This window comes from Schizosaccharomyces octosporus (assembly GCF_000150505.1).
Source record: "Schizosaccharomyces octosporus yFS286 unplaced genomic scaffold supercont6.1, whole genome shotgun sequence".
Lineage (NCBI taxonomy): Eukaryota > Fungi > Ascomycota > Schizosaccharomycetes > Schizosaccharomycetales > Schizosaccharomycetaceae > Schizosaccharomyces > Schizosaccharomyces octosporus.
Genome location: NW_013185619.1, coordinates 2,073,686 through 2,095,697, shown reverse-complemented (window position 1 = coordinate 2,095,697; position 22,012 = coordinate 2,073,686). Strand labels below are relative to the sequence as shown.

The 22,012-nt window shown below is 37.3% G+C and overlaps 12 protein-coding genes across 12 annotated transcripts; 8 read left to right on the top strand and 4 right to left on the bottom strand.

Annotated features, from left to right (window-relative positions):
• Nucleotides 1–202: 202 nt before the first annotated feature.
• Nucleotides 203–2,843, top strand: SOCG_03497 (dihydropteroatesynthase/2-amino-4-hydroxy-6-hydroxymethyldihydropteridinediphosphokinase/dihydroneopterinaldolase). Its single transcript, XM_013161985.1, has one exon. It carries the CDS (start codon nt 315–317, stop codon nt 2,619–2,621), a length of 2,307 nt encoding a protein of 768 aa, XP_013017439.1. The 5' UTR covers nt 203–314; the 3' UTR covers nt 2,622–2,843.
• A 370-nt stretch (nt 2,844–3,213) lies between these two features.
• On the top strand, nt 3,214–5,080 carry SOCG_03496 (anp family mannosyltransferase complex subunit). The gene has a single exon (XM_013161984.1). It carries the CDS (start codon nt 3,339–3,341, stop codon nt 4,641–4,643), a length of 1,305 nt encoding a protein of 434 aa, XP_013017438.1. The 5' UTR covers nt 3,214–3,338; the 3' UTR covers nt 4,644–5,080.
• A 26-nt stretch (nt 5,081–5,106) lies between these two features.
• On the bottom strand, nt 5,107–6,142 carry SOCG_03495 (DNAJ protein Spf31). The gene is made up of 2 exons (XM_013161983.1): nt 6,019–6,142; nt 5,107–5,843 (listed from the first exon to the last, which is right to left on the bottom strand). Exons 1-2 carry the CDS (start codon nt 6,067–6,069, stop codon nt 5,265–5,267), a joined length of 630 nt encoding a protein of 209 aa, XP_013017437.1. The 5' UTR covers nt 6,070–6,142; the 3' UTR covers nt 5,107–5,264.
• Nucleotides 6,073–7,583, top strand: SOCG_03494 (Rad18 Rhp18). The gene has a single exon (XM_013161982.1). The coding sequence runs from the start codon at nt 6,427–6,429 to the stop codon at nt 7,456–7,458; it is 1,032 nt and encodes a 343-aa protein (XP_013017436.1). The 5' UTR covers nt 6,073–6,426; the 3' UTR covers nt 7,459–7,583.
• A 46-nt stretch (nt 7,584–7,629) lies between these two features.
• SOCG_06167 (postreplication repair E3 ubiquitin-protein ligase rad18) lies at nt 7,630–8,046 on the top strand (the record flags this gene model as incomplete). Its single annotated transcript, XM_013162414.1, has 1 exon — nt 7,630–8,046. A coding segment is annotated over one exon (417 nt), but the record flags the coding sequence as incomplete, so codon positions are not given.
• A 230-nt stretch (nt 8,047–8,276) lies between these two features.
• Nucleotides 8,277–10,094, bottom strand: SOCG_03493 (TRAPP complex subunit Trs85; the record flags this gene model as incomplete). Its single annotated transcript, XM_013161981.1, has 1 exon — nt 8,277–10,094. The coding sequence occupies one exon, from the start codon at nt 10,092–10,094 to the stop codon at nt 8,277–8,279; it is 1,818 nt and encodes a 605-aa protein (XP_013017435.1).
• Nucleotides 10,095–10,510: 416 nt separating this feature from the next.
• SOCG_03492 (STAM like protein Hse1) lies at nt 10,511–12,523 on the top strand. The gene is made up of 4 exons (XM_013161980.1): nt 10,511–11,132; nt 11,188–11,263; nt 11,390–11,609; nt 11,657–12,523. Exons 1-4 carry the CDS (start codon nt 11,005–11,007, stop codon nt 12,349–12,351), a joined length of 1,119 nt encoding a protein of 372 aa, XP_013017434.1. The 5' UTR covers nt 10,511–11,004; the 3' UTR covers nt 12,352–12,523.
• SOCG_03491 (NST UDP-N-acetylglucosamine transporter) lies at nt 12,516–14,142 on the top strand. The gene has a single exon (XM_013161979.1). The coding sequence runs from the start codon at nt 12,887–12,889 to the stop codon at nt 13,856–13,858; it is 972 nt and encodes a 323-aa protein (XP_013017433.1). The 5' UTR covers nt 12,516–12,886; the 3' UTR covers nt 13,859–14,142.
• SOCG_03490 (mRNA processing protein) lies at nt 12,689–15,383 on the bottom strand. The gene is made up of 2 exons (XM_013161978.1): nt 14,853–15,383; nt 12,689–14,486 (listed from the first exon to the last, which is right to left on the bottom strand). Exons 1-2 carry the CDS (start codon nt 15,315–15,317, stop codon nt 13,977–13,979), a joined length of 975 nt encoding a protein of 324 aa, XP_013017432.1. The 5' UTR covers nt 15,318–15,383; the 3' UTR covers nt 12,689–13,976.
• Nucleotides 15,384–16,352: 969 nt separating this feature from the next.
• On the top strand, nt 16,353–18,491 carry SOCG_03489 (DNAJ domain-containing protein Mas5). The gene has a single exon (XM_013161977.1). It carries the CDS (start codon nt 16,811–16,813, stop codon nt 18,053–18,055), a length of 1,245 nt encoding a protein of 414 aa, XP_013017431.1. The 5' UTR covers nt 16,353–16,810; the 3' UTR covers nt 18,056–18,491.
• SOCG_03488 (uncharacterized protein) lies at nt 18,382–20,488 on the bottom strand. Its single transcript, XM_013161976.1, has 3 exons — nt 20,232–20,488; nt 19,149–20,142; nt 18,382–19,099 (listed from the first exon to the last, which is right to left on the bottom strand). Exons 1-3 carry the CDS (start codon nt 20,412–20,414, stop codon nt 18,609–18,611), a joined length of 1,668 nt encoding a protein of 555 aa, XP_013017430.1. The 5' UTR covers nt 20,415–20,488; the 3' UTR covers nt 18,382–18,608.
• A 148-nt stretch (nt 20,489–20,636) lies between these two features.
• On the top strand, nt 20,637–21,987 carry SOCG_03487 (F1-ATPase gamma subunit). The gene is made up of 2 exons (XM_013161975.1): nt 20,637–20,890; nt 20,948–21,987. Exons 1-2 carry the CDS (start codon nt 20,811–20,813, stop codon nt 21,771–21,773), a joined length of 906 nt encoding a protein of 301 aa, XP_013017429.1. The 5' UTR covers nt 20,637–20,810; the 3' UTR covers nt 21,774–21,987.
• The last annotated feature ends 25 nt before the right edge of the window (nt 21,988–22,012 follow it).

Sequence of the window (22,012 nt, the reverse complement as noted above, 5' to 3'; positions counted from 1 at the left end):
AAATAGAATAGTGGAATAACATTTTCTATTGAATTTACGGTTTTTCAATGGCTATCATGGTAGCTTTTCAGCTATAGACGGACAAGTAGCTAATCTACATGCGTGTGGTATGTTCAGCCTTCAAAAGCTGTATTGTAATTTACTATAGATCATCTTCTTAATAAAACATCTTAACTTAATACTAATTCTGAGTGAACATTTGTTTATATATGTGTATATCAAACATTTAAGATAGAGTAACAATCAGATTAAGTAACAAACAATGCATATGCACTACTGCACAATAGAGGAAATTCATCTGAAGTTACAGTCACATGAATGGTAGCTTCAATCTTTATACAAATCTATCAAAAGTCCCTAAGCATTTGTTACGAAACTTGAAAGGAAGTTTGCCAAGGTACCGGGGACGCATAACAGTTTCTACTTTTCAGTCGCCCAAAATATTATTAAGATCATCAACTAATTTCAAGTGTTGGAACCTAAGGACATTTTCAACCAAAATGCTTTCTCCAAACAAAACTGGTTTTTTTAGAGAATCCGAAGAGAAGTTCGATGACAATTACGATAGTGTACTTGTGCAGAATTTGCGAGCCAATGCAAAGGTTGGCACAGATCAGTGGAGACGCGCTGCCTCGCAGCCGGTAGAAGTTAATTTACGTATGGACCTTAATACTCGATTAAATGGTGAAGATAATCATGATTTGAAAAATTCCATCCATTACGGAATAGCTTCTAAAATCGTTTTGGAAACCATTGAGAAAAACGAGTTCAAGGGCTTGCGAAACATGGTTGACATGATTGCTAAAGCTTGCCGTAATCAATTTGAGTTCCGTGATTTTTTTGTCAACGTTCGATTACCCAAGAAAGTTTTGCGTTCCAGAAGCGGATTGGTATATGATGCTGAAAGACATAAAGATTATCAACAAGACAGAGTCAGAATTTTCGATCTAGAGCTAGCAACGATCATAGGTATTCATCCATTTGAACGAAAGGAGAAGCAAAGGTTAGGTATAGACATATCTTTTAATGTAGGCGGTGATAAAGAATTCGACTCTCTGGCGATCTCTGATTTGTGTCATGAAGTTGCAAGTTTCGTTGAGTCTTCTAGTTTTCTAACTATTGAAGCTTTGGTGCACAAGCTTTCCAAGTTTCTATGCTTCAGCCAATCAGTTGACTGCGTACATATCAAAGCAGAAAAGCCTAGTGCTATAACATTTGCAGATGCTCCTGCTGTTCAAATATATCGTTCAAAAAAGACTTTTTTGCAGGATTCCTTTCTCAAGTGTGAGTCTAGCTTACCGAAGATCGCTTATATATCATTTGGATCCAACGTTGGCTCTCGCATCAAGAATATAGCCACTGCCTTAAAGTGTTTTTCTGAAATTGAAGATATTACTCTTTTAGACGTTTCACCCCTATATGAGACGAAGCCCATGTACTACGAGAACCAATCATTATTCATGAACGGTGTTTGCAAGATTCAAACGAGGCTGTCACCTTTCAACCTCCTTCGAGCATGCCAATCTGTTGAACAAAAATTAGGCCGTATTAAATTGATCGATAAAGGACCAAGATGTATAGATCTTGATATTGCGATGTACGATGACTGTATCTATGAGTCGGAGGACCTTACAATACCGCATGTTGGCATGTTGGAAAGAGAGTTTGTTTTAAGACCATTGATAGCCCTGGATTCTACTCTAGTACATCCTGCTACCCAACAATTACTGCTTAAGAAGCTCAACGAATTACCAGATCAGGGAGTTAAAGTTCATGCCTCCTATCTTAATAAATCTGTTACGGAAGGTGCTGTTATAATGGGTATCATCAACATAACACCAGACTCATTTTCGGATGGATTTTCTGTGACACTTAATAATGTTGTTGAGGTTGTGAATGAGATGGTAGAAAACGGAGCTTCTATTATTGATATAGGAGGCCAATCAACACGTCCACATGCTACTCCAGTATCTTTAAGTGAAGAAATAAATCGGGTTGTACCAGCAATTTATGCCATCCGTAATGCGGGCATTGATATTCCGATTAGCGTTGATACTTTTGAAGTTGAAGTTGCTAAAGAAGCAATCAATGCGGGAGCTAACATTATAAACGATATAACTTCTGGAAAGAAATGCCCAGACATGCTTTCATTTGCTGCCAAAGCAGAGGTTCCGATTTGTTTGATGCATACGAGAGGTACTCCTCAGACTATGAATTCCTTGTCTACTTATGAAAAAGATATAGTTCAAGAAGTATTCGAAGAATTAAACGAAAGAGTTTGTGCTGCTATAAAAGCGGGGATTCCACGATATAACATTATTCTTGATCCTGGGTTTGGATTTGCTAAAAAAATAGGACAAAGTACTTATTTATTACACAAATTTGAACAACTCGTTAATAAGCCCGAGTTTATGGATCTTCAATGGCTCTCTGGTCCAAGCCGCAAAGGATTTACCGGTCATTATAGCCAGGACGTAGAACCAAAGAAAAGGGTCTGGGGGACCGCTGCAGCTGTGACAGCTAGTGTACTCAAAGGTGCGAGTATTATCAGAGTGCACGATGTCAAAGAAATGTCTAAGGTTGTAGCAATGGCTAATGCTATCAAGTTGTCTACTCCATGAAAAAGGGAAAGCAAGCCTTGATTTGATATTGGTAAGTTTTCATGTCACTAAAATTTATAATTGTTAATTGTAATTTTATTCTGGTTTACATAGCCAGTGCTAATAAATGTATTATGGTTGAATGGTTCAATGAGATATAAAAAAAGAATAAATTGGTTTGAACGCTCACTGGGCAGTCTAGTCTGTCAGGAAAGCTAAGCTCACTCCTTTATGACACCTCTATTACACTGTATTATGAAAATTGTATTTGAAGTACTGCTAACTGCAGAGTAACGTAATGTTCGTATCATATTGGTCTTTCAATTTGTCATAGTACATTTTATTTTTTGTACACTCCTCACAAATCTATTAACTTCCTCTACTTTCAAGTTAGAAATCTTTGTCTTTCATTTTTTAGATTCTCTCTCTATAGTTCTTTCATCCGCATCATCCTTCTATCCTTTTTAGACTTCGGTTTGGCTACATTTGTGGAAGGCCGTTACACGAGGGATTATCTAATCGTGAATTTTTAAACAATATTTCGTTATTATTCCAAAGACAATAGTTTATCTTTCAAATTATTTGCTTTTTTGAATTGTACACCTCCAACCTAGTGTTGTAAGGTGGTGGCTAGCGTCTTTCTCACAACCAACCACACCGAAACCCTACTTCTCAAAGTTTCTGGCAGATTAGCCATATAGAACAACCTGAGAACTGTTCAGATAATCTCTTCCAAGGATGAAACCTGAAAAGCTATACGGAAGGGATGGTGGACCTTTCAATATCTCATCAAATCGGTTTCACCCCAAAACTTACGGAAGTTCCTTGTTCAGACAGAAGGGTGCTAGAATTGCCAGTGTGATCGGTTTAATATTTATTGTCTTTATGTTTTTCCATGGCTCTTTCTTCTCAGCTGTCGAGCAAATACCCTCTTCCTTGTATACGATGAAGGATGATCCTTCTTACAATTACAAGGAGTATGACTTACGTGACTTAATGAATGTAAAATTTACTGGAGACTACTCTAAAAGCGGTCATATTCTCATTTGTGCTCCTCTTAGAAATGCTCGGGATCATTTGGGTATGTTTTTCGAGCATCTGCGGAACTTGAGCTATCCTCATCACTTGATTGATTTGGCGTTTTTAATTTCTGATACTAATGATGACACCTATGACTCTTTAAAGTCTAAACTGGAGATTATTCAAAAAGATGATGATCCAAAGATGCATTTCAATAGTGCAGTCATTTATTTAAAAGACTTTGGTGCTTTAGTAGGTCAGGAATTTAGTGATCGACACGGATTTGCTGCACAAGGTCCTAGACGTAAACTGATGGCTCGCGCACGTAACTGGTTGTTGTCCGCTGCTCTCAAGCCATATCACTCTTGGGTTTACTGGCGTGATGTGGATGTTGAAACTGCCCCAAGAACCATTTTGGAAGACCTTATGCGTCATGATAAAGACGTTATTGTACCCAATGTATATCGCCCTCTTCCAGATTGGTTTGGTACCACTGAACAAGCTTATGATTTGAATTCTTGGTCTGAATCAGAAACGGCCCTCCAATTAGCTGAAACACTTGATGAAGATGCTGTTATTGTTGAAGGATATGCTGAATATGCTACGTGGAGACCTCATTTGGCCTATCTTCGTGATCCTAATGGCGACCCTAATTTCGAAATGAGTTTAGATGGTATTGGTGGTGTCTCAATTATGTCTAAGGCAAAGATCTACTTTGAGGGATGTCATTTCCCTGCTTTCTCATTTGAACGCCATGCTGAAACTGAGGGATTTGGTAAAATGGCCAAGCGCATGGGCTTTTCTGTAGTTGGCCTACCTCACTACGTTATTTGGCATATCTATGAACCAAGTGATGAGGATAAAGTTATCATGGCCGAAATGGAGAGAGAACGGAAGGAAAGAGAGGCAGCCGAAAGAGAAGCGGAAGCTCAAGCTCATCGTGCTCAAAGTGCGACTCAGCGGTATAATGACGATGGGGCTGAAGAAGGTCCTTTAGCTCATGGTAATGACCAAAGTTCCTAAACATGTTTCAAAACGATAAAAAGTGCTTTTAGTCGTGATATTTTACTAGTTTTCTAGAGGCGATAAAAGCGCAAAGCTTACTTCTCTAATTATTTTACCAGCATATTATGTTAATAAGCGGATTCATTTACTTCTAGAGTCTTTCTTTTACTTGTCTCATAATAATTGCCTTTATTTAATTGCTTGTATCCATACGTATTTGATATATCTTACTGGGTATTGTACGGCAAGCTTTTAAGTCAAAGTTATAAAACTATAGGTTTCTGGAAACGCTCCACAGAGTATAGAACAAAGAAGCTTACGCTGGTGCCTATGTATATGTTTTGACTGAATTTCAGTTAATTTACCTTTTTTTGTTTTATTTTTCTCCTTTTTTGAATGCAGTAAAAAATGTCGAAATTTTTTATATAAGATATAGGTTTTTTTTTTTTTTTTTTTTTTTTTTTCTTGGTTTTACGGTTGAAGGAAAGGGATCCTTGTATTGAACGAAAATTGTAAAACTCACTTACATTAATTTCATTTTCAATTCAATTATGGTCATTGGTATTATAAATAATAAAAGCTCATGTTCAAATAGAAAGAGCATACATAAATCTGTAATTACCATTTGCTGGTACTTATTCACCCTAAAACCTTTGGTTTTTTGTTCTTCTTCTTTATGGTGCTTTTTTTAGTTTTATGCAGATAGTCTTGCCAATTGTTTACACGTTCATCTCTAGTTTCTTCCCATACTTTGTCCGATTCCATTCTTCGTTTACGGTCCTTAGTTTCTTCATCTTTCTTTGCTTGTTCTCTCTGCTGGTAAGACAGCTCCAATTGTCTGGCTCGCCGTCTTGCAATTTCATCTTCAATCAAAATATCACGCCAACGGATTCTTAAATCAAATAAAAATTCTTCAGATTTAACCTCCTCAGAATCCCATTTTAATTTTTTTTCAGCAATCAGCTGGTTCCTTGCCGTAGTATATGCAGAGTCTAAAGAATCTCGTAAATTTTCATTATGCAAATCAGATTGAGCCTTTTTTAAAAAATTAAATGCATCTGCTGCTTTTGGATTTTCTCTATTTTTGTCCGGGTGAATCATCAGTGATTTCTTGCGATATAAATTGTCGATATCATCCACAGTTATACCAGGCAATATTCCAAGGACATCATATGCATTCAATTTAAAAGATGCAATTATCCGTTCTATTTCGCGTCCCTGTGATATGTTAGCCTTGCAATGATTTTTTTTTGAGTACAGGTCAATAGGATGCAAAAGAAGTACCAGACGCTCTATTTTTTTTTTTTTTCTAAAAAAAAAAAAATCTCTTTTTAGTAAAGATATATAGATCCTTTACAATAAAGGCCCAGTTTAGCTGTACAAAATACCATACCTTATTAAGGGTTGTTTCAACCCGATTTAAGAGTTTATCAACATCCGTCATTATCTAATATATAAATATAAAAGTATATATGTATATATATTTGTTTTATTCAGCTTGAAAGTTGACCTCGAATGTCCCACTCTTATTTGCAGTGTTTAGTCCTAGTAAGTCAATCCTGTTAAGCAGCACCTTCTTAGTACCAGCTTCGTTGGTTCTCCTTTTTGTTCCTTTTGGAAGTAAGGAATGAGTGAAATTGGAACATTTATTACTTTTAATTCGCATTAAGACAATCTTGAGACGCGTGATACAAGCTCCATTCACCAAGAACTTTTCGCATTGGTCACCTTTTCTTCAAGTCGTTTGTTATGCACATGATATTTATTTAATAGAAAAAACTCGTGATATATAGTTAGAGATATGCAGGAACAAAACCCCTCCGATCCTTCCGACTGGAATTTTACAAAACTGCCACGTCTAAAAGGACTGGATTCCTCGATGAGATGCCTTATCTGCCATGACTTTTTCAAAGGACCGGTTATAACATCTTGCTCTCATACGTTTTGCTCTTACTGTATTCGGGACTATTTAAGGGAGCATCCAATATGTCCCGCCTGTCGTGCTCCAGAACAGGAAAGCCGCCTGCGAAAAAATAAGGTGGTTGAAGACATTTTAGATGCATTTCATTCTACGCGTTTAGATTTAATTCAGGTTTTACGAAAAGATGACAGTTCCGAAGCTAATTTAAACGACGATTCACGTGCGCTTTCAGTCCCGGATTCTCAGTCTAGCACTGAGGAATGGGAAGAGAGTGAAAACTCTCATCCTTCTAGTTACACAAACAGAAAAAAAAGAAAATTACGAAACCTGGTTGTTTGCCCTGTTTGTGCTAGAGAGGTATCTCAGTCCGAAATAAATCAGCATTTAGATACATGTCTAGCAAGTCCTGGTCAATCCTCTACCGAAAATAGATTTTCTTCACAAGAAATAGATGAAAAGAAATCCGAATCCAAATCTGTTAATAACTTGGCAGTGACAAATAAAGAATTGCCCGAATCAGAACGTGTCCGAATTCCCAAGCTTACCTATGCTTTATTGTCTGAATCTAAAATTCGCTCCAAATTAGTAGAGATGGGCCTTCCTACTGAAGGTAATAAACAAGTCTTACAAAGGAGACATGCTCAATGGGTCACTATGTATAACTCTAATTTGGATCAAAAACATCCGGTTTCAAAGAAGGCACTTTTAGCTCAGCTTCGCAAATGGGAGAAAACACAGAGTAATGCAAATGTAATTACGAAGGAAAAGCTTGGAGGGACTGAATGGGGGTCTACATATGCGGGTGATTTCGCAAATCTTGTACAAAAAGCCAAAAATTCAATCAAAAAATCTGATGCTCCTTCACCAGATGAGCAAACTTCTTCTACAGCAGTTGATGAGTCTTCAGTTTAAGGTCTTATTATTCGACTCGGGATTAAACTCGCTCCTTCAAAAATTCTTTAGCATCCGCATTATTTAGGGTTATGGTCAAATCTTCCGTGGAACATATGTTAATTTGTTTTATGCTTACGCACTTTTTTTTTTTTTTTTTTTTTTTTTTTTTTTTTTTTTTTCCCCGGTTGAACGGATCCCCAATTGCCCGAATCAGAACGTGTCCGAATTCCCAAGCTTACCTATGCTTTATTGTCTGAATCTAAAATTCGCTCCAAATTAGTAGAGATGGGCCTTCCTACTGAAGGTAATAAACAAGTCTTACAAAGGAGACATGCTCAATGGGTCACTATGTATAACTCTAATTTGGATCAAAAACATCCGGTTTCAAAGAAGGCACTTTTAGCTCAGCTTCGCAAATGGGAGAAAACACAGAGTAATGCAAATGTAATTACGAAGGAAAAGCTTGGAGGGACTGAATGGGGGTCTACATATGCGGGTGATTTCGCAAATCTTGTACAAAAAGCCAAAAATTCAATCAAAAAATCTGATGCTCCTTCACCAGATGAGCAAACTTCTTCTACAGCAGTTGATGAGTCTTCAGTTTAAGGTCTTATTATTCGACTCGGGATTAAACTCGCTCCTTCAAAAATTCTTTAGCATCCGCATTATTTAGGGTTATGGTCAAATCTTCCGTGGAACATATGTTAATTTGTTTTATGCTTACGCACTTTTTTTTTTTTTTTTTTTTTTTTTTTTTTTTTTTTTTTTATCAGGAATAATATTAATATACACTTTTGTTATGAATCAAGCCTAGAACTAAATCAAAACTATATTAATTAAGATTTAGGAGATACATCTACATCGTCCAGCTTGGTTGCGCATTCCTCTAAATCAGGCCAAGCTACCTGAGAATAGAATTTCTTTGCTGTATCTATAAAAGGTTTAGCACGGAAAGAAATGTGACAACGTAACCATGCATCTGCCGCCATTATACACCAAAATGCTGTTTTTCGATGTCTTCTTATGTCCGTTAATGTGTCTGAATTTGTCGACTCACTCTGTCTGTAAAGCTCATAAGTCTGCTGAAAAATTATAGCCCTTCCCACAGGACCCAATCGTTTCGAAAACACCAAGCCAGCGTTCCAATTAGCAGCATCATCTCTGGAATTTGGCAAGCTACTCAAATATTGACCCAATAATAGAAAGCAGCGAGCGGCGTGATAATAGGAATTAAAAGGTTTATTTAAATAATTTTCCATAGCGGATCGCATACAATCGTTAAGACGCAGTTTGTTAGTTAAACTCATATAAGGACGGTCGAGGTGTATGATGTATTCTGTAATAACAATCATTTCTGAAGAAGCAGCATAGTACAAATAAGCGTTGTCATTCGCATATTGCTTTGATGCAATTTCGTAAATTTGATTGGCATGCGTGTAATCGCGAAGCATAAAGGAGTAATCTGCTAACCTTCGCAGGTACGCTTCTATCGAGTCTGGACGATAGACATTCGAAGAAGCAAAAAAATTGGAATTATGGGTATTATTTTGTGTAGATATCAACTTTTTAGAAGCAAAAAACAATTTTCCGGTGAAACCGCGTCTAGGAGATGCATATTGATCATCCCATTGTCTTACACATTTATCCAGATGTGGAATAACACCATTGAATGCAATATGACTTACTAATCTTTTTATTGACTCAGCGTCTGATTCAAAAAGCAACTGCTGTTCTTTCTGTGAACCGTCAAGTAGTCGCAGTCGCTCTTCAGCCGATAACCAAGAAGAGCGAGGGAAAGGGATTGTGTGTTCATAATCTAGGGTAGCTTTCTGAGAATGTAATCTCAGGAAATAACCTCTTCCACCAAACGTCTGTAACATCGTATCGAATATAGCCATTGATAGTTCAATGTCATGTTGGTCTTCATCATGAACATAAACAAAGAAATTAAGAATATCGTTCGAAACAAACGCAGGGAGGGATATTTGAGGAAGTGAGTTAATTATCTCTCGAAGAGATTCAAAAGGAGTCGGGTTGTGTGATGTTACGACGACAAGGTGTGCAACAGGATGAGAAAATGTCTCGAAAGATGATACAGGCACACCCGTCAAAAGTTGCCGGATGTACATGGCAGTTGACATCTCATAACTTTGGTCATGAGCTAAATTCCAAGCCCATCGTTCTAAGTTTTTGTAGTGGATACCAAAAGTATATTTTGAAGGTGCCTCAGGAAGTACAAGAGTGCGATTTTTGGCTGTCAATATATCACGTATGGAGACTACGGGAACATCACTAAGGTGAGACTCTAAAGAATCTACGGGAACGAATTGTAGACTTGTTTTTTCCAGCGTAACCATATGATCTTGCATATTACGTCTTCGTACTTTTCCACGAACATGGTCACCAAAAGGATAAAGTAATTCCCAAAATCCTTGCGAGAAACCTTTATTTATTGCAAATTCATCAGCATCGCGAGAGCAGATTACAGATATTCTAGGAACGTAAGCTTCTCTAATGATGACGCTTAATTTTTCTGCAGAACACAGTCCATGTGTTGAAGAGCGTTGAAATTCTTTCTCCTCATCATGTAAAGAGCTACTGGAAATTTTTTCGTCCAAGGAAGCCTTCACTGTTGTTTCTGATTGCTTGTCCATTCTAATTTAAATTTGTCAGTAATCCTGACCAAACAATTGCTAAGATCGAAACCAGAAATCTCTTATTTGTTTTTAGTAACGACAGAAAACACATATAAATGAAAAGAAAAATGGGATACTACCTTTCTGAAAAGTTCGTCTCCTGAATAGAATTTCGCAAGCAGTATTGTACACAATTCTTTTGAAAAGCAGCCCATGTATTAAGTAATTTCAAAACATTAATAATTATAGCAGATTTTATTTGCATCTACCAGACAAGCTATGATTCTAAAATAGAAACTTGTTGGTAAATTCTGCTAAGTGTTGTGTTAGAGTCAACAAGGCAAGTACCATTAAACTGTTTAGAAATTCTTTAAAACAACTAAGTTAGAAGAAAAAAAGAACAAAATAATAAAAGAAAATATATAAATTAAGAGAAGTAATATGAATTGCTAGTAAGAAGGGTTTCATTCCTTTAAAATGCTCAACATTCGGATTGGCTGCTAACTGATCTAAGAATTGTTCAATATACATGATGAAGACTACATGATAAATTCTTTTTATAAAAACTCAATAATCATATGCTGAATATCAGCATCGCAGATGCCTTCCTAAAATGTACTGTGTATCTTGTTTGAGAGAAGAGTAAGTCATCTTCATACAACTAGTAATATGTAAGTATTTTATTTTGTATAAGTTTCGAGATCGTTTTCTTTTAGTTCAAACAGTTGGTGGTTTATAGCTCTTTTATTTTAAGTGCTTTACAACTAGGAAACTCACAGCACAAACAATTTCGTTAATACTTGCCATTCACCAATTACGACAAAAATTGGTCAGTTTATCTTTTTTCTTAAAATATTCTATAAGAAGTTCAACTTACGAGTTTCTGCATAGCAAGTTCAATACTTGGCGGGACTATATCTTTACCAACATGTTTCGAGAAAAACCATCGGCTCCTCAGACAGCAATTCTTTGTGCTACAGACGAGAATAATACTAAAGATAAATGGGATTTAATTATGGATGTGTGCGACTTACTTTCAAGTAGTTCAGAAGAAGTGTACGTGACAATCAAGATTTAGTTTAATCAACCCACTAACTCAAACTGCAACTAGTTGTCGAAATGCTATCCAATTTCTTAATAAACGATTGAATTCCGTAAATTCCAATGTCCAATTGTTGACCTTAACTGTAAGTTGACTTTTGAAGTATCTTTTGAGACTTATTATCCAGTACAATATGATGAGATATATCGTCTATGCACACAAGATTATCCAACTATTCTATAATTTGAATTTACTAACAAAACGTATTTAGCTGACAGATGCTATTGTAAAAAATTGCGACCAAAAGACGCAACATGAGATTGCTTCCCGTTTATTCACGGATAGTCTTTTGCACATAGCTGGGAATCCAAACACTCATAATCAAGTCAAAAGTAAAATTGCAGTATTAGTCGATGAATGGGCAAGAGAGCTACGATATGATCCCAGCATGGACTTAATGCAACAAACATGCAATGAAATTCGGAAGCTAGGTACGTTGAGTTAATATTTTATAGACCGTATTCTAACCGCATATTAGACATAATTGACCTACGAGCCCCTAAAAAACCTAGCAAGCAAAAGAAGAATAACTCAGAACTAAAGAAAGAAGAAGAGGAATTACAATTTGCATTGGCTTTATCATTGTCTGAGGCTACTGCTCAAGAAGCGAAAAAACAAGAGAAAACCGATGACAAGAATAATTCACAACAACCGGTTCAAGCTCAAGATACTTCCTTAAACGCAACACCAGCATCCTCGATTTCTCGTGTACGTGCACTGTACGATTTTGCTGCTTCTGAGCCTGGTGAGTTATCCTTTCAAAAAGGGGACGTCATATTGGTTTTGGAAAGCGTTTTCAAAGATTGGTGGAAAGGTTCTTGTAAAAACAAAGTCGGAATCTTCCCTGTCAATTATGTTGAGAGAATTGTTGAACCAACCTTAAAACAAAAAGAGCAGATGCTTAAAGCGGAACACCAGACTTTCGATGCTCTTCCAAAAATTGATGATTTGCTAAACATATTATCGGCTGCACCGCCTGAAGCTGCCGATGACGATGAGCTGCAGTCTAAGTATCACGAAACCATTATTTTACGACCGAAACTTATACGACTAATAGAAAAATACGCCTCTCAGAAAGAAGAATTAGTGGACCTTAATGAGCGATTGCTAGCTGCTCGCAAAGATTATGAAGTTTTGTACGAGCAATCAATGTCGGAAATGAGACGATATTAATTTTTATGTATATGTTAGCTACTACCTTCTTTGACTGCGGATCACTATGAGCTTTTCAATCCCATGGTCTTGTCTTTAATGAATGTTTCTTTAATAAGCGATAAATCTATGAATTCAAACGTAGGAGAAGTTTTGATTAAAGTTAATTTAATATATTATCAATGTCTGCAAATAATTCTTAAAGTAGGTTGCGTTTCAGTTCCTTGAATTAGCCTTTCCATCATCTTTTACCAATGGTTTGGAAACAATACTAGCCTATACCACATATATCTATTTATCAATATATATATATTTATAACAACCAACTACGGATACAAAAACTATAAGCATAAAAAGCGGGTTGTTTTTTATTCTGTGTGTGTTAAATTCAATTTAATACAAACAAGGAGTTCATTCTAACTTGCACGCTGTCGCCTTAAACCCAGCAACTGGCTACGTAAAAAACTTGGATAGATCCCCAAAGGTGCCCTTTCTCATAATTTATATAACCATTTCAACAGGGACTATAGAGCCTTAGCAGTTTGGCAATTGCACAATGATCCTAGGAGCTCTATCTTTCATATTTGGGGGATGTTGTTCTACAGCATACACACTTGAAGCAATTGTAAGAGAATATCCAAAAAGTGGATTATTAATTACATTTTCTCAATTTGTATTTATAACAATAGAAGGTTTGGTATACTTTTTATTATACAACCCTTCCGCATTGAAGAGTCCCAATGTGCCCAGGAAACGCTGGATGTACATAGTATTCCTTTTTTTTAGTATAAACGTCTTAAATAATGTTGCTTTGGGGTTTGATGTTTCTGTTCCTGTACATATAATTCTTCGAAGTAGTGGGCCACTAACTACTATGTCTGTGGGATGGATGCTAGCGAATAAGAAGTATACTATTTTACAAATGATAAGTGTTGTCTTCTTAACAATTGGTGTTGTAATCTCAGTTCTTGGGAATGCAAATGATATTCATGTTCACATGTCTTCGACGACGAACTTTACGATCGGCTTCACGATATTAATGGTCACTCAGCTTCTGGGTGCGTTTATGGGATTACTTTTGGAAGACACATACAAGAAATATAACGCTAGTTGGAGAGAAAGTTTGTTTTATACTCACGCCTTTTCAATTCCCTTTTTTCTGCCACTGTTAGGTTCCATCCGAAGACAATGGATGCTTTTATTCACAGACTCTAAGAGTTCCAATCTCTATTTTTTTGGGATGCCACCAGCCTTTTGGTATATTTGTCTAAACACATTGGCACAATACGTGTGTGTACGGGGTGTCAATTCTCTTGGTTCCCAGAGCTCTGCATTAACTGTAACCATCATCCTGAATATTCGTAAATTTGTGAGTCTTTGCTTGAGTATTCTTTTATTCGGTAATCGACTAAGTGGTGCTGTTGTACTTGGAGCTTGTTTGGTATTCGGTTCTAGTGCAACATATGTTTATAGCCGACCTACGGCGAAACAAAACAACGTTGAAAGAAAGAAAAAAAAGAGCACTTGAGCCGATCATACGGATAACGCTTGTATTCTATAGTTAATGTTTTTAAGATGCGTAATGAATTGCAACCGTCAAGTAGACTACGAGCTATTTAAAAAACCAAAAAGAAAAGGATTTAATTTCACAAGCGTGGAAGTAAACCGACATACCAATGCTGAAATTTTTGAGCAGAAGAAGGAAAACTTTGAGTAGTTAGTTCTAGTAAATGTTTAATTTCCAAAAACACCGATGGTGTCAAGGTTATATCCTGCCAATCGTCACCCTGCAAATTATCTGGTGGATCATAGCAATAGAGAGTTTTGATTGTAGCAACGGGTGACTGTGGAAAAGAAGCAGTTATGTTTGGACTGTTAAAGAAGGTAACTGGTAAATATGGAGTGAAACACCAAATATAAAGTGTATTACACTGATCAGTGAGGCAGAATTTATGAACAGCGTTCAATTCGCGCAGCGTTAACAATTCTGAGGTAACGACGTAAGAAGGATGAACGCGATTGCCATTAATCATAATACAAGACTTATCTAGACGAACGCTTTCAGGTACGTCTTGTTTATCTTGAATTCCAAGCTGCTCCTGGCAAGACGGACAGTGATACATAGACGAATCTTTTTCGTATGATTGGGAATTTTCCTATACAGAAGTGATGGTTAGACACAAAAACAAGGAATAAAGAATTTAATAGTAAAATCAAAGAAGAAAAAGAAAAATTGAATATAATCAAGGAATGTACTCTTTCAGTTACCGCGACCTAACAAAGCTCAAATAGGTGCGACCTGTGAAGAAGGAGCGTAAGAACAGGAATATCACAACAACCCTCTTTACAGGGGTACGAAATGAAGCATCCATGTTTCTTTTTGGTTTATTATCGGACCTATGTATCTCCTTGGGATTTGTGAATGTTAAAGAAAAGCAAATCAAGGGTTTCTTTTAGGTCCGTAACTTTGTTTTTAAAGTAACGCATTCTAACATATTGATTGATGAGAAAAAGTAACTTACCAATGAATTTGGATGTAAGAGAAGAAAAGAGATACCTGAATAAGACATGTCCTTCGTAGGCGCAAAAGAAGGCATGCCACCATTCTTAGCCAAAGCGGCAGGAAAATCGACATGACAGGCCCAACAATCCATTAGTTCTTGCCAATTGGCCGATGGCAAGTCTCGACAGGAGAAAAAGCTCGCAAGCTTACCGGAGCAGTACCTACATTGGACGACCTGTTCGAGATTGGAGTCAAAATCCAACCCTTTCCAGGGGACTTTGATATCGAAGTTCTGGATTCGAGGAGGACAACGAATTACGACTTGTAAAGTGTCATCACGTTGAACCGCTACGATCGGATCGTTCTTGTCCAGGACCAGAGGCAGTGAATACGGAATATCACCCACCTGTTTTGGATGCGGCGTAGTATTCGGGTCCAAATAAACGTTGATACGACCTACATGCGTCAAATATTCTGACAGCATCACATCGCCTTGCTTGTAGTAGGATCGTGGATGAAGTACCAAGGTCTGCTAAACAGCATTGTTACCTTGAACAAGAAAGTACAAAAAACTAAGAAACAAAAAAATGGGAGGGAAGCCCCTTTAGAAAACGATTTAATTTACTTTTATTTTTTCATTCTTCTCGTTTCTACTCGATTCTACCACTTTTTTATGGAACCTCCAACTGTTTGGAATCCTCTTTTTCACCTTTTGCTTGTGACCACCACATGGACCAAAAATAGAAAAGCGTATTCAAGACCTAGCAGCACTACGGACGATGACTTTCTATCCCACACGTGGCCTCAGTGGGGTGTCTCAGAATCTCTTGAGAAGTAAAGGAAAGAGTAAGCGCTACAAACAAGGGTAACTAGAGTATAACTGAAGGAAGGTGCAGGGCAGAAGAAGATGAAATAGGAAATCAATGTGTTAGGATTATAAGTAATAATAAAGCGATGATTAGATTATGTCTATAATCTAGAAACAAACCGATTTTGTACTAACATCAAGGACGACCTTGTTTTCAATGGACAATTCAAAAATCCTGTGAACCATTGATGACCATATGGACAGAGGCAAATTGCCTAAAATGCGACAGCGAATCAAGCATCCTTATGCAATTGCCGTCTAATATCAGGTCAGTGATTATTGAACAGTCGATAGAGAAATAATAAAATTTTTAAAATTTTGTCGCCGTTACCTACATTCTATTTGCCATGCAAGTTTGCATTGAAAAATAATGTAAACAAAGGAAAAATAATAAAGAAAAGAAACTAATGACTCAAAATTTGCCTTTCAACTCATTCAGATGCTTCTTCTTTTATTTTTTTTCTTTATTTGTCTTCCTTTGTTTACATTATTTTTCACTTCACTTTGTTATTGTTTACCATAGTACAACGCACAGTTCGTTCAAATTGTTCTTTGTTGTTCTTTAGCTTCGAATCAGGTAACTTGAGAGGCGGTAATCCATTGTTGTTACCTGAAATGCTTTGTGATCGACAAAAATTTTCTTTCTCCCATGTTCTTTGGCTGGGAACATCAACAAACATAAACGAGACATTTCGCTCATTATATTGGCCTTTTGACCTAGTACAATCCAACTTGCTCTTAACCATACACCATAAAAAGCAACATTTGAAGCTTTTTTCCAGCTTTAAATCTGTTTTGACAGCAGAGGATAATTTTTAATTTTTATAAAAATTTTATAAAAGAAAGCAAAACATTTTCCGGTTCCTTAAACCGTTTGTGGTGTTTGATTCCTTGAGAAACTTGATTGTTTTCTCTTTTTTTTCCTTCATCCATATTTCTTATCTGTGTATTTTTAAATACTTAAACTTATACAGTTTAAGTTTCTTTTCTTTTTCTTTTTGTTGTTGTTGTTGGTGTCTTTGTTTTTAATTAACAAGCATCTCTCCAAATTTCCCTAGAAATTCTTATTATATCTTCTCTTTTTCTCGTTTATTGATTTATCTTTCATTATGGCTAGAGAAACAAAACTTTATGAGACTTTAGGTGTCGATCCTTCTGCTTCTCAAAACGATTTGAAGAAAGCATACCGTAAATTGGCCTTGAAATATCACCCCGACAAGAACCCTAATGCCGGTGATAAATTCAAGGAAATTAGCCGTGCTTATGAAATCCTCTCCGATGAGGACAAACGTTCTACTTATGATCGCTTCGGTGAAGAAGGATTACAAGTCGGTGGTGGTGGAGACGGTATGTCTGCCGACGACTTGTTTGCTTCCTTCTTCGGCGGAGGAATGGGAGGCATGGGTGGCATGTTCGGCGGTGGCATGCCCCGTGGCCCTCGTAAGGGTAAAGACTTGGTTCATACCATCAAGGTTACTCTTGAAGATCTCTACCGCGGTAAGACTTCCAAACTTGCTTTACAAAAGAAGGTTATTTGCCCCAAGTGCAGTGGCCGTGGTGGTAAGGAAGGTGCTGTCCGTACTTGCCAATCTTGTAGCGGTTCCGGTGTCAAGTTCATCACCCGTGCCATGGGTCCTATGATCCAACGCATGCAAATGACTTGTCCCGATTGTGACGGTGAAGGTGAATCCATCCGCAGCGAAGACCGTTGCAAGGAATGCAATGGAGCTAAGGTTGTTTCTCAACGTAAGATCCTTACCGTTAATGTCGAAAAGGGTATGCACAACGGTCAAAAGGTTGTCTTCAAAGAAGAAGGTGAACAAGCTCCTGGCATCATTCCTGGTGATGTTATCTTCGTCATCGACGTTAAGGAGCACCCTAGATTCAAGCGCAGCGGTGATCATCTCTTTTATGAAGCCCATGTTGACTTGCTCTCTGCTTTGGCCGGTGGTGAAATTGTTATTGAGCATTTGGACGACCGTTATTTGACTGTTCCCATCATCCCCGGTGAATGCATTCGTCCCAACGAACTCAAGGTTATTCCTGGTCAAGGTATGCTCTCTCAACGTCACCATCAACCCGGTAACCTTTACATTCGTTTCACCGTCGATTTCCCCGAACCTAATTTTGCTTCTGAAGAAAAGCTTTCTCTCCTCGAACAAGTTTTGCCTCCTCGTAAGGTCGAGAAGGCTCCCAAGAATGCCGTTACTGAAGAATGTGTTCTTAGCAACGTTGACCCCACTGAGTCAGTTCGCATTGACAACAATGTTAATCCTACCACTGCTACTGCTATGGACGAAGAAGAGGAGGAAAATGATGGTGGACATCCCGGTGTTCAATGTGCTCAACAGTAAACTAATGACTATGGTACTGTAAGCTCTTATCTTTTCTATTCTTCGGTTATTTATAATAGATTATTTACCATCAACTGGATTCCACTTTTCGTTACTACTTACAAAAGGCTTAAAGTGGTTCCATGTCATGTGGTACCCTTGCCAACGTTCTTTTAATCCTTGAGCATCTTGTTACACTTAATGCTTTTTGTTGACCGGTCCATTTTGTGGTTTATAAGCACCGTTTCATCGTTTTAACTTTACCTTTCCTTTCCCCTTTTATGAAGGTTATTTGGCACAACATCCTCTAGGATATCTTAGTTATTGTTTTGTGTAAAGCTTGTCGTGCCTTTTTATGTCTAGTTGGGTTTATTACTATACATAATTAATCTACGTCGCAATATACTATTTTCATATCATATAAACTCATACTCTCATGCTTGCTGGTAATGATGACACAACGCAGTAATATAAAATTTCATGCACCAAGTTGAACTCCGTTTTGTGAAATGTTGTATGATAAATGTAGCTAGAATCAGTTATAGCTTGTTGAATATGTTCATAACTTTTTAATTTAACCTCGGGTTATATGATCTAAAATTCCATCCTCCGTTATGAAAAAGTTTAGTCGCTCTTCACGATAATCGCGAGTCATAATGCTCCCGGGCTTGAGGATTCGATACACCTCTGGCCAGTTTTTGATATTGTCCACAGATTGACCAACATATTTATTATAATCTTGTATGGAAACTTTTTCCGTCATAGTGCGTTGCTGAGCTAATATGTATACGGGAAAGGCGGAATTTTGAATGTTCCAAGAATAATTGGCTAACTTTGACTGAACAGATATTATAGGAATTTTTCGATCTTCTCCAACAGTATGTAAAACTTCAAAGTTTCTTTCGTAGAGTTTCGGAGTGTCGGTGATAATGTAGTCAAACTGGGTTTGAAATAGGTCGTCATTTAAACGAGAAGAATCTTCCTCTTTATCATAATACCAGTTTGGCTTTTGCAGAAAGCGGGTGATGCCTGTCATACAAGGATAGGTGTCCAAATGAACTGTTTCTAAAACAAAAAGAAATTAGTTTTATAACAACAAACATTGTTAGCATACCGTAAGAATTATTATTCATTGAGTGTAATTTTTCCAATGCCACTCCTCCGGGATAAGCAAATGTAAAAACTTTCAGTAATAGAGAACTTGCAAAAATTCCAAAAGAAAAGCCAAAAAAAATTGCAATGATAGCTAGCTTCCTGATATTATTATTCATTTTGTTTTGACCGTTCAATTGCATCAAACGTGAGAAACCAACTGCACAGGATGAATCAATCCATGGAATGATATAACTGATAAATCGCCATTCTTTATGTTTTAAAAATGAAAAAATGAAGACGAAAGCAAAAGGAACGTAAAGGAGAATTCTTGACGAACGAACAGTAAGGAAAGATACGAGACCAAACACAAATAGGGTCGGATTCATCATAATCCAAGGAATTCTTTTGAAATAGTAGTAGAATGGACTTGTTCCCCACTCTGAGGACTTTCCTTCCAAGACATTAAAAACGAATGCTTGCAGTTCGGGCCAGCACCAAGTTCCCCAAAACCAGGAATCAATGAAAACCGTAAAAGATAGGGCAGTTACGGAAGATAAGACACCAATGAGAAAAAGTCGACCAATATGAATTCTGCGTTGACCAAGAAGGGATAAGGATAGCACACTTAAAAGTAGAAAGATCTCAGAGCGGATAACGACAGCAGCAAACGCCAAGACTGAGATGGATTTATAGTACTTACCATTCAAAAGAAAACCTAGAGCGGCGTTTGTAAACATGAGCCCATAAACATTGGGTAGTGGTCGTGACATGTAGTATATGAGATGAAATTGACCGGCCGTTATTAAGATAAATGAGATACCGGCAAAGAACCCAAAACGTTTTCTTAATGCTTTTGCTACAGCCATAAAACTTTCACAAGAAAGAAAGCCGATCGTCCATCGTACTGCCAGAAGGGAAGAAAAGTGTTTAGCAGGCAAATAGGAAATAAGTGCTATGAATAGGCTAGGAATAAAACTCCTTTTGACAGACCCTGGGAATTTTTGATGATCGTACTATATTTTCCGTTAGTTTTTATGCTCATATTCTTCTGTCTAAACCAAGGTGACGTTATTAAAGAATAGAAGAGTTCAAAAGCAAGTACCTTTGAAAGACCTAGTTTATATGTTTGAATATCATGAATGGCCTGCATTGAAAAGGACTCTTCGACTTTTGTATAAGGGGTAATAAAAGCATAATAACCCATAAGTAGAAGTAATAGTCCATTGGCGAGATACCAAATAAAATGCTTTTTGGAAAAAACCATTTTAAGCTGCATACATCTCATGAATAATGAAGAATTAACATATGTAAACAAAAGCAAAGGGAAAGTACTGGTAATGCTTTTCAGGATAGTACAGTGTGCTATACTTCCTTATTGCGTTTTACTCAGACGTCGAAGCACACTAATGGCATTGTAATGCGATCGTTCGATTACCTTAAACGACAGACGTGAAGAGCCATGATTCTAATGTATAATGATACCTTTTTTTATTCATTATTATTAATTTTAATTTAAAAAATTTAAAATTTGCAATAGGAAAAGTTCTCTAACTCTTTGTATCAGTTCTGACGGGTTTGCATTCCGCTTATAGGATCTGGTTTTTCGACTTTCGTTTACCTACCCTCCCCCATATTTCACACGAAACAGGAAATTTGCTAACTTTTGGCATTATTTGTCAGAATGTTACGTTTAACGGTTAAACAATCAAATGCACTTCGTCCTATCGTAAATTCGGTAGGATTCCGAGGCTTTCATGCTAGGTATGTGAATTGAAGGGATAGTTGGAACAAGTTTGATGCTAACGTGTTGATTAATAGTGCTCCTCGTGAGGCTACTTTAAAGGAACTTGAAATAAGATTGAAGTCCATCCGTAACATCGAGAAGATTACGAAAACCATCAAGACGGTTGCCCAGACAAAGTTGAACAGAGCTCAAAGAGCTATGGAGTTGGCTAAGAAATACCAAACAGTTTCTAATGAATTTTTTGAGGAGGCTGGAACCCAAGCTCCCAAAGAGGGAAAGACCCTTTTGATCGCTTGTTCTAGTGACAAGGGTCTTTGTGGTGGTATCCACTCTTCGATCTCTCGTCTTGTCCGTAAGGAAATGATTGATCCTAACGTTGAGCAAAACACCAGCCTTTGCGTTTTGGGTGAAAAGGTTCGTTCTCAGCTTTATCGTTACTATCCTGGTTCTCTCTACTTAACCTTTGCTCATATTGGTGGTGCCAGCCCTTCTTACGAAGAGGCTTTGCAAATTTCTAGCAACATTTTGGAGAATGCAAATGAATTTGACAGAATCGTTATCGTCTACAATAGATTTGCCTCTGCCGTATCTTTTGAAACTGTCATGAAGAATCTCTATACTCGTCAATCTATCGCAGAATCTCCTAACTTGTTTGCCTATGAGGCTAGCAGCGAGGTTCATCAACCTTTGATGGAGTATGCTTTTACCAATGCTATCTTCGCTGCTATGGCTGAAGCCCACTGTAGTGAAATGTCTTCCCGTCGTAACGCTATGGAAAATGCTAGCAAGAGTGCTGGTGAGATGATTAACAAGTTCTCCACTATCTATAACCGTCAACGTCAAGCTTCGATCACCAACGAACTTATTGACATTGTTACTGGTGCTAATGCTTTGGGATAAGCTACACAAGCTCCGTACGCTGGATACAATATCCTAGTCTTACTTTTACTGGCACACTGTCGCCTAGTGCGTGCTCAAGACTCTGTGAAGTTGTGTTGTGCTTCTATCTTTTCCAATTTTCAGCCTACGCTTAATTACAAATTACGCTTTATATATCTGATAATGTTGTAGGTTCTAAACAAAGATCTTTGTAGAAAGTATAATAACTAACAACAGTAGTAATGTTTAGTATTAATCCA

Excerpts from the sequence above, each read along its gene's own strand:
- SOCG_03497 (XM_013161985.1), top strand. The coding sequence starts at position 315 with ATGAATGGTAGCTTCAATCTTTATACAAATCTATCAAAAGTCCCTAAG.
- SOCG_03496 (XM_013161984.1), top strand. The coding sequence starts at position 3,339 with ATGAAACCTGAAAAGCTATACGGAAGGGATGGTGGACCTTTCAATATC.
- SOCG_03490 (XM_013161978.1), bottom strand. The coding sequence starts at position 15,317 with ATGCTGTCAGAATATTTGACGCATGTAGGTCGTATCAACGTTTATTTG. Across the intron at positions 14,487-14,852 it reads TCTTACATCCAAATTCATTG|GAAAATTCCCAATCATACGA; the intron begins GTAAGTTACTTT and ends ACTTCTGTATAG.
- SOCG_03492 (XM_013161980.1), top strand. The coding sequence starts at position 11,005 with ATGTTTCGAGAAAAACCATCGGCTCCTCAGACAGCAATTCTTTGTGCT. Across the intron at positions 11,264-11,389 it reads TCCAATTGTTGACCTTAACT|CTGACAGATGCTATTGTAAA; the intron begins GTAAGTTGACTT and ends AAACGTATTTAG. Across the intron at positions 11,610-11,656 it reads CAATGAAATTCGGAAGCTAG|ACATAATTGACCTACGAGCC; the intron begins GTACGTTGAGTT and ends ACCGCATATTAG.
- SOCG_03489 (XM_013161977.1), top strand. The coding sequence starts at position 16,811 with ATGGCTAGAGAAACAAAACTTTATGAGACTTTAGGTGTCGATCCTTCT.
- SOCG_03494 (XM_013161982.1), top strand. The coding sequence starts at position 6,427 with ATGCAGGAACAAAACCCCTCCGATCCTTCCGACTGGAATTTTACAAAA.
- SOCG_03491 (XM_013161979.1), top strand. The coding sequence starts at position 12,887 with ATGATCCTAGGAGCTCTATCTTTCATATTTGGGGGATGTTGTTCTACA.
- SOCG_03487 (XM_013161975.1), top strand. The coding sequence starts at position 20,811 with ATGTTACGTTTAACGGTTAAACAATCAAATGCACTTCGTCCTATCGTA. Across the intron at positions 20,891-20,947 it reads TTCCGAGGCTTTCATGCTAG|TGCTCCTCGTGAGGCTACTT; the intron begins GTATGTGAATTG and ends GTTGATTAATAG.
- SOCG_03495 (XM_013161983.1), bottom strand. The coding sequence starts at position 6,069 with ATGACGGATGTTGATAAACTCTTAAATCGGGTTGAAACAACCCTTAAT. Across the intron at positions 5,844-6,018 it reads TTGAAACAACCCTTAATAAG|GGACGCGAAATAGAACGGAT; the intron begins GTATGGTATTTT and ends AACATATCACAG.
- SOCG_03488 (XM_013161976.1), bottom strand. The coding sequence starts at position 20,414 with ATGAGATGTATGCAGCTTAAAATGGTTTTTTCCAAAAAGCATTTTATT. Across the intron at positions 20,143-20,231 it reads ATAAACTAGGTCTTTCAAAG|TACGATCATCAAAAATTCCC; the intron begins GTACTTGCTTTT and ends CGGAAAATATAG. Across the intron at positions 19,100-19,148 it reads AATGAATAATAATTCTTACG|AAACAGTTCATTTGGACACC; the intron begins GTATGCTAACAA and ends TTTTTGTTTTAG.